This window comes from Strigops habroptila, chromosome 3, assembly GCF_004027225.2.
Source record: "Strigops habroptila isolate Jane chromosome 3, bStrHab1.2.pri, whole genome shotgun sequence".
Taxonomy (NCBI): domain Eukaryota; kingdom Metazoa; phylum Chordata; class Aves; order Psittaciformes; family Psittacidae; genus Strigops; species Strigops habroptila.
Window position 1 is genome coordinate 27383293 of NC_044279.2, and position 9868 is coordinate 27393160.

The 9868-nt window shown below is 39.9% G+C and overlaps 1 protein-coding gene across 7 annotated transcripts in view; it reads right to left on the reverse strand.

The window, feature by feature from the left end:
• Positions 1–8575, reverse strand: part of MDFIC (MyoD family inhibitor domain containing) — a 54026-nt gene extending 45451 nt beyond the window's left edge. For 3 of the 7 annotated variants that reach the window (XM_030481097.1, XM_030481096.1, XM_030481091.1), the window contains exons 1-2: positions 8471–8575; positions 6238–6393 (exon numbers count right to left, since the gene is read on the reverse strand). In XM_030481097.1, coding sequence (XP_030336957.1) covers positions 6238–6328 — 91 coding nt within the window. In that variant the 5' untranslated portion in view covers positions 6329–6393; positions 8471–8575. Of the gene's footprint in view, positions 1–6237; positions 6394–6678; positions 6986–8470 lie in introns of those variants that run through there. The other 4 variants (XM_030481094.1, XM_030481095.1, XM_030481092.1 and 1 more) reach the window with 4 other exon arrangements.
• Positions 8576–9868: the final 1293 nt, after the last annotated feature.

Genomic DNA, 9868 nt, shown 5'->3' on the forward strand with positions numbered 1-9868 from the left:
GGTTTCTGGAAACCTGAGTACATCATTCTCATCAAGGAGAGAGGAACAAGAAGAATGGGCTGGTGCAGTGTAGTCATTGCGACCTCCAAACATGCAGAGTTAGGAACAGCCCAAGAGTTTTATTGTTTAAGGGTGGAGGAATGACTGAGGCACAAAGCAAAGCTTATTTATGCACCTAAATTTGACCCAGCTGCTGGAATATAAACATGAATCCTCAGAAGGCCTGAGTTATCCCTGAACAAGCAGAGGCAGATTTAAACATACATGGGCAAAACTCAAACCATCCCAAATGGAATTTTGTCCTTCAAAGCAATGAGAAATCACCAAAAAAAAAAAAAAACACCAAAAAAAAACCAACAAAAAAAAAAAAAAACCCACAACAAAAACCAAACCACCAAAACGAACCACAAAATCCAGGAAGAAAAAAACAAATCAAACAACAACAACAAAACAAAACAAAAAAGAAAACAAACAAACAAAAACAAAACATGCAAAAACCCCCAACCAAACATGAAAGTAGACCTATGAGGAAAAAAGTTGAAGAATATTTCCAAAAGGAAAGATAACAATATGGTTCTCTGTCTCAAGCCTAGAGCAGCTGGGAGGGACTAAAGAGCATGTGGCAAACACTGCATTTCTAACACTTCCTTTGTTCATTAATATCCTCGCTGGCAAGGAACCGCTGAGGATGCTATTTCCTACCGAAAATTCCACTGTTCACAACACTGTTCACAACAGTAGCACAAAGGAACCGCAATAATAGCAGGTTTCACAATGCAACCATTAACAGTAACACCCACCAGCAACCTAAAACTTTTAGGCATTTCACATACCAGGTTCAACTGTGCTTGTTACTCTGTTCATGTAACAGAGTAACTATTGCAGTTCATGACCTGCTTGAAATGATCTCATTTCATTAATGACTGATTGTACAACCTAATTAATACTAATAATCCATAAATTATGGAGTTGGAAGCCTCCATTTAGATGTTTGATTGTTTTAAAACTAATTTGGTTTTATCTCATTTCAGTGACTTTCACTTAAATGTCTTACTGCAACTTTCAGTGGCCTCAAAATGCCACTGAAAAAGTCAGTCTCTTAAAATTAGAGCAATTCAACTAGACTTCTCGGAAAGCCCTTACACAGAATTTTCCAGGTGCAAGCTATGCAACAATTATGAATGTACTACAGGTTTGACAGCCCTGGATAAATTTCAGTCATGATAAATTAAAAATTAATAGCAATATGCACACAGGTACTCTGCATTAATTAATTAAAAGCATTAAGGAAGTCAAATACAGAAGCAAAAACTTCACAAATTATCACACTAATTGTCATGTGGTCAGTTATAAATATATGTCAATCATCCAACAGTATTTCACAGGTGTACAAAACTAGTTGCTCATTAAGTGCAAAGCAATACTCAGTTCAACATTAGCATGCTAATACTCATTATTAGCAACAGCATGGTCCAATAAAAGTGGGCCTGTACAGTAAAAAGAGTTTATTTTAAGGACACATTCCATATTATACAAGGGACTTTCTACTTTGGACTAGCTCTCAGATTTAATCTCAAAGGCTGCAGGCTTATTAGTGGCTGAAGTGCATTAGGCACATTCCTGCAGTGCATCTTTCAGATTATTTTGTCCAAAAGGAATCCAGTCCAGGTCACTCCCCAGGATCACTCACAATGCAAACCAAAGCAGGGGCGAACAGGATATTCATTTCAAAACTGCATTGCTGATCCAAATGAAAACTCTAGCATAACACACTCGTTGCGGGATGCTAACTACTAGGAAAAACAAGTGTTTAAAACAAAGAGAAATCTAACTTCTGAGGGCCTGGAATGGAATTTTAGAAGAATTATTCTTGTATAAAATTAGCCTATGAGATGGAACAGAAGTATTTCAAATTTGATGCAAGACTTTTACAGTCAACTCGATGAAATACAAGTCTATCACACCCATGTGGACATGAATCACTTTACTGGAACGGCATGAACATGAAACTGAAAGCAGAAGTGTATTTTTATGACAAACCAGAGTTAGAGACTTATTAAAGTTTTAGGTATTTTAGTCAGTAACGTTCAATAAACCCCTCAATACTGACAGACAGTGATGAAACAAATTAACATGAATTCACTCAACTCTTGTCAGATTGCAAGTAGTAACACAAATATAGAGGAAGTATTTGGTAGATTTGAGCAATCTGACTGCACTGGTTAACCGTTAAAATAAAAATCCACTACTCATAACACTGAGGCACTGCTGTTAAAGTGCAATAATTATGGTGATAGTAATCGTTGCCTCAAGAATGTCTAAACATTCATCACAGTAAGCCCTCTGTCACCCCGTCTCATCTAGTCAGTATGCTCCTTTAGTGATCCTCATCTTGAAAACAGCTAAGCACAGACAACATGAAGAGGTTTGAATCACATTCTTGAAGAGGAGCACATGCTTTTTGTACTTTTCTGAATGGAAGTATTAGTTGCTGAATATGGTTTCTTCAGACACCGAATCTGAACTGCATCTGCCTCAAGTGACATGATTTGCACCAAAGAGAACTGTCACTTACAGAACTTGATCCTTAATATTTCTACTGGACTTCTCCATCCTCCTCCCCCATGTCATTAAAAAGAAAAAAAAAAAAAAAATAATTCCAGTGGATTTCCATCATCTAAAGAGTTATCAGGAAGTTCTTAAAGTGCAATTATCAGTCTCAATTTCATTAATAGGAGGTAGTAGCAGTAGTAGTAGTGAGAAAGCTAAATATTATTCACCTGTTATTCTAGGTTACACTTAGTTACCTACAAGCAAAGGTAAAGGCATTTCAAACACTTTATAGATGACAGTCCTCCATTGTCTATCACATGGCCCAATTCTCTAAATAGTTCCATGTTCACTGAATTTTTCTCTTGTATTCCATGGACTATTCAAATGCAGAGGACTTAATGAAAAAAGTCTACCCATAGTCCATGGGTAATAATCATGATATGACCTCTAACATATGAAACATTTTCCTTAAAGCAGAGAGGCTAATGGTCACTAATTGTCACATTCCTTGCTTAGGGACATTTTTTTGGTACCAACCAGTGGAGAAAATACTTGATTACAGCCAAATTGAAATGGTCTGAGCATAGACATAACACTATTCACTGACTACCTTGCACAGCACACAGGTAGAACTAGTCATAATTTGATTTCAAGGCCTGCGGAGTTATAGGAGAAGAGAGATGGCATGATCGGGGTCTTGAACAAGGGTGCACAAGTAAAGCTGCACTTTTGGAAGGATGTGGAAAAAAATAACTAAATATTTGCAGAAATTAGGTTAAACCTTTCATCCTGTTGCCTGTACCTCAAAGCAGCAGACTCCATTGGCACAGATAATGGTTTAAAGACTGAAATTAAGTAACGATATTGCCACAAAAGATGACACTATGATTTCATTTGATCATTCATAGCACACGTAATTGTGGTGGGCCAAAGTTCAATAATCTCAGTAATATTTATACATTAATTCAACAATGAACAAACAACCAAGAACAGTGACAGGGGATATGTTGAGAGAGCATGCTGGTTAAAGTAACAGACAAAAAGTCTTTAGGTTACAAAAGCCAGAGCACACCACATCCGTAGGCCAAACTATGCCTCAACCCACATTTTCACCATGTCCACAACTGATGTATATCCCTGCAATCTGCCTAAGTTTTATTACTTTTGTCTGGTTTTTAATTAGGCTGTGGGATACCTATTTGTTGGATATTTAAAAATCAACTGAAGTCTCTTTTCCTTTCACGGAAAAATAAAATTATTTGGCTTCAGCATCTGAATGTATGTGATAGTGAGCAAAAGAAGCACTTTGAAGATCTGGGAGTTTTGATGATACCTTACAGAACTACAGAAGAGAAGTTTGTTCTCAGGTATCTATACCAGTTAAACAAATACAGAAAGCATATTACAGTATGCTGTCACCAATCAAAAATTCTTTCTCACTAGAATGCACTCAATATTTTATTATACATACACCATAAGCCATTTTTTTCTGATTAAGGAATCTTTATTTCTAGGTGGACACAGATTTCAAGTACCTCACTGTAAGTATATGGAGTCATCGCATAAATACAATGAGGTGATTCTAAGTAAAGTAGTAATTATTTCAAATTATTGAAAAATTTTCCAAATACCTCTAGTCTATTTCCAGAAATAATATGAATTTCAACCACAGCTTTTAAAATTATCACCAAATTCTAGAGAAGTCAGTGCACTTTTAGATGTTCTGGGGGTAGTATAGGAAGAGTAGGGGGTGCTGAAAGACACCCAGACATACTATCTTAGATCTCCAGTCCTGGAATATCTGGACTACCTTACCCTGTAACTACACACTGCAAAGCTGACAACAGAAATGCTGGAATATAGACTGGAAATGTTATGAACTCACCTCTTCCTCTTTCCACCCCCATTTCCCCAACAGACTTAGGCTAGAAAAAAGCAACAAATAACCACAGCTATCCTTAAACCTAAGTTCATTAGAATAAAAATTATGTATTTGAATGCTGAATTCCATAAAAAAACAACCTTGTCTTTCTGTGAACTACACATATGCTTTAAAATTGAGCCTGTGCCTTGAAAGGTGTGGCCAATGAGCAAACCTGAATCAATATATTACACTTTTTTGTACTTTACTGATCCCTAAGAAAGTAACTTTAGAATCCTCCACCTGAACAGCTGTGAGCTCTAATTGTGTCATTGAGATTTTCTGCACATAACTTGTCTCTGGACAGATCAGTATTTGTTTCCTTACTTTTCATGAAAAGAAGAGCATGTATTGAAAATCTTACAAAATTTCATAGTGAAAACTCAATTTAAAGTGGCACTGTAAGAATGAGACCACTTTCCACGCTAGTTAATTCACTAGCTTAGAACTTCAGTCGCTTGGACATATGGCCTACATGCAGAATGTAACCAGTGTGGCCACTTGATCATGTGTCAAATAAGAACACCACACTAAAAATAAACACGTATCACAGATATTGATGTTTCTGACAAAAACATGATTCTAACAGATCAGTTCCATATGCTTGATCTTCTGTATCTAATAATTTTTATTATTTTTTTTTCTTACTGTTTAGAAGTTATGAGTCATTCTCTAAGACAAAAACCAAACAAACAACAATAAGATAAGTATAAGCCAATTTAATATGTATTCCTGCCAGAACATTTTTTACTTAGCTACGGATACTTTCTGGTTTCTCAAATGAGTCTTCAGTTTTCATTTCACATAGCTATTGACTTTCCAAGTTACAAAAACAAGACTGCATCTTTAATCCACAGTTGCACAACTGTGTTACCAGGCTCTGCTCCAGTTAACCAGTTATGAGTAAAGTTACAGTTTTTGAACAAGCTTATTTGTCTGTTCTTCAGAGACTTTTTAAACTCCTGTCAGAATTCTGGAAAACAAAACTGTAGCTGTAAACAGAAAAAAACCACATAAGTCTCATCTTCACAGCCCAGAACACAGGAAGCAAACATAGTTCCCTACCTTGAGGATAACCTGTACTACACTTTGTCAAACTTTCCTGTATGAAGGTGATCAGAATATCAATGTATTCTGTGACAATGCAAACAAGACATAACTTAAAGAATTTCTCTTTAAGATTAATGTACTTTCAAACAACCTTTTCAACAGCTGGTACAAAACAAGCTAACACTCCTAGAAACTGGTTTCAACTGCAGCATCACAAAGTAATCTAAGAACAAAAAAGCAAAGTGACCTCCAACTCGAACAACGCTCCTGCTCCTGGATCAACCCTTCTCATTTTACTGCAAGACCTGGAAGGAAAGCTTTAAAGGAAAGAGCTTCTAAACACAAACACAGAGCTGAGAAGCAAGAAAGTGATTTTTAAGGAGCTGCATCTGCCATTTAATGACTGCAGTTTTTCAAGTACTGAAAACCAGTGCTGACAACAGTGCTGGGGTTTGGTTGTTTGGGTTGTGGATTTTTTTTTTTTTTTTTTTTTTTTTTTTTTTTTTGTTTGGGTTTTTCTTCTTTTTTTTTGATTTATTTTCTACATAGGAATTTCTGGTTAAAACTCTAAAGAGGTGTTACAGAGTTATACCGAAGAGGGAAGGTAGGGGGAGGGGAAAGAAGAGAGGGGTTAAAACCCACAAAACAAATCAGTAAATGTATCACTCAAATAAAAGGCGCAACAATTACAGAGAAACTTTAAAGCAACTTACCTCGAGGGAGAGAGATCAAAGCGCTGTTTTCACTCGGAGCTCGCTCTGGCCCTTCAGGCCCCGGAGGAAGAGGTTCTCTCACTTGGGACATCTGCCAGCTCTCTCACCGAGTAACAGATAGCCTGCACCCCCCTCCAACAAAACTAACACGCGACCCTGAAGGAACAAGCAAACGAAAGGACTCGTTAATGTATTTCGTGTTGAAAACTCGCGACTCTGGGGCGAGGGGCTGAGACTGAGCAGGGACAGCAACGAAGCGACGGCAACTTCGCGGCCCGGCGCAGGGCGAGCCGCCCGCCCCCCGCTGCGAGCACCCGCGGGGCCGGGGGGCGGCGGCCGCGGGGCGAGGGCGGATGAGGGCTGTCAGCCGGGCGGCCGGGGGTGCGCGGGACCGGGCCGGGGAACCCGGTCGGAGCCGGCCAGCAGCGCGGCGCGCCCTACCTCTGCATTTCCTCCCGCTCCGCCGCGGCGCCCGGCCCTCCTCCGCGCCTCAGCCGCGGGAACTCCGCGCCTGCCGCCGCGGCTCCGTCTCTCCGGCGGCTGCCCCCTCTCCCGCCGCGCACGCGGGCCTTTCCCCCGTGGAGGGGCGCGCACACGCTGCACTCACACCCACTGTCCCCCCGCCGCCACAGTCACTCCTTCTCCATCATTTCCGGACAATGAAACATCCCACTCCCGCTGGCGCGGCCGCGGCTCGGGGCGGCGGTCGTGCAGGTCCTGCCGCCTGCCAGCAACGGGCCCACGGGCTGGGCTGGGCTGGGCCGGGCCGGGTCGTGTCCTGGGGGGAGCGGCCGGCGGAGCACCACGCTGCCCCCCGCCCCCAGCCGGGCCTCCAGCCACGGAAATTCCCCCAAGAGGCCGAAACCCGTCAGGCAGAAACAGGGAAGAAGGAAAAAAAACATCTGAAAGGGAGGCTTTCATGCCTGGACAGGGTTTGCAGCTGTAGGGCTTGGCAGCGGTGCAGGGGCACTTAAAGGTGCAGCCGCGGGCTCACAAGTTGCCCGCTGCGGGGACTGATCGCTGCCAGCCAGTTGCGCCTCCGCAGCGGGGTCAGCGGGCATGGGAAGCGCCGCAGGGCCCCCGTCCTGACACCCCCGCTTCTGAGACTGGGTCCAGGACAACCTAGCCCTCCCCTGCACCTTAGCGTGCAGGTGTGTCTATAGAAAGGACTTTAAAGTGGACATACAAAAATATTCAACACGAAGGACAGAACAAGCATTTTTCAAAAGTACAGCTCTAAAGTGCAAACTACTCCCTCTACTATTATCTGCCAAGTGGTGGTGGTACTTGTGCTTTCTCCATGCAGGAAATAAATTTCTTTCCCATGGCACTGATTGATTTCATTGTCAGCATCATGTTCTGTTCTTGCCCACACCATGGAGTAATACAATTATTGCTCATGTGGGTGCTGGTATCCACCCACCATGAGCTGCAAGCTTTACCTTGCTTATGCTGTCACAGTATATTACCTTTCTCTATCACAGTGCGTCCATGTTTAAACTTACACTTTAAAACTAACAAGCAGATTTTTTTTATGGTTTAGCAAATATACTTTACTAGTATGTCTAATTACAATGTACAGCCACTTATTTTTGCGGAAACAAAAGTAGGAAAACAAAATAGCCAAGTTACAGACTATTTACAGCCTAACACAAATGACTAAAACTGATGGATATTTATTGATACCGTAAGCGCTAAGGAATATGCTCAGGTATTAAAAGTTCATTTCTTAAAGTTTAGCATTTCCCTGTAATGCTTTGCAAACCAAGCAGGGTGGAGTGTAAGTACTGAGTAGGAGCCAGCTCTGTGTGAGACTCCACACACATCAGGGCTTCCTCTTGTTTCAGAAGTCATCAACTTGCACCACTTTATAGCTTTATTATTGGTTGTTATTGGTGCAAAAGAGAACAGGGTGATGAAAGGTGCATATGCTTTGCTCCGAGAAATACAATCATTTTTAAGTGTTTCAATAACCTAAGATGTTCTTTGGTACAACATAATCTTTCTTTAAACTTTTTCATTACAAAATGGGGAAAAAATGTTTTATTTGGGGAAGCAGCTATGTAAAAAATCCATTTTGGGCACACAAAATTATTATTGTACTGCATAATAATAATATTCATCTCAATATCTACACTTTTCATCTATGAAAACATTGCATAACTTTCCATAGTTCCTTCTCTCCTTGCTGTCCTGGGACAGAGCGATTGAGACATAAGGTAGAATGACTTACCTCAAACTCCCAAGTGAGTCAGGAGCAGAAGTGAGGTTATGACTCATACTCAATGTACAAGCTTGTATTTTTCCCTCTGAAACTGGAAATGTAGCAGAGGACAGTGGGAGGAGCAATAATTTAGCCAACCACACCCTACCTTCAAAATATTTCATTGGATAATAAATGCCTATGAGGAGCAGATACCATCCAGGGTTGGTGTTTGGTGGTTTTTTTTAACCTTATCTATGAAACCCACATGGTAAACTCCATGTTGTTAAGTTTATCTTCTTAAAAAAGACGATGGGATGAGCTCACCCTGCCAAGGTTCAACTGTGTAGCCACCTACATAGAATTTAAAGCAACTAAAAGTGAATGGAAGAGGATTCAGCTGATATTGCAACTGATGCAGTGGGAGATACCCCTAAGAAAAATCAGATTACAAAAAGGTAAGATAATTCAATATACAAAAAGCACAATTCACTGAAATAGCACATTAAAGATATTGTGCAATGCATAATAAATTACATAAGACTGTGATGATCATAAAAAGATGGGTCCAGATGTGGTCACTGTTAATGAGATACCACAGGCAAGCAAAGTCCATTGACATAAGCCAACCATGCAGCACTTCCTGACAGTACAACATAGTTCTAACAAGTACACAGCTAATCTAAAATAATTGTTTTATTACTTTCCACTAAGATCTATATAATTTTAAAATGTTACTGAAAATTCTTGGAGAGTGGACAGTTCAGACATTAACATCAGCAGCCTTTCAAGGAGGCTACAGATATGAGATATGCTGTATCTTACTACAGCAACTGAGCTACAAGCTGTTGCGCATATGTATTCCAATATACTCTTTCATTGCTAGTTTATAAAATTCAGGTATGGTCTTCTAGACAATTAATGGCAGATGTGGGGATGGATGTGAAGAGAAGCTGAAACACTGGTAAATAGGCAATAAATATAGTTTGCAGGCAGGTAAAAATTTTCTGAAAGAAAACAAAACAAAACAAAACACAAAACCACCAGAAAAAAAGAAAAAAACAACAACAACAAAACAAAACAAAAAACACAAACAAAAACCAAAAACAATCAAAACTCTGAGGTTTTTTCCCTATTTTAAAAAATATAGAAATAAAATCTGTAGAACAGATTCCTATTAAAAGTGCACAAAATGCAGAATATAATCATATATTCTTCTGGACAGATTTGGTCATCGCTATTTTTTAGTCTGAACTCCCACACAAGCCATATGATAGGTATTACCTCCAACCGAAATAGACTTGTCGCTGAACATGAGTGTGTTTTAGAAAGGCACAAGATATTTATTTAAAGTAAACCTACAATATCACAAAATTAGCTGATACAAGGGTTATTGACTTATTAAAAACTCAAGCTATATTTCTAGCT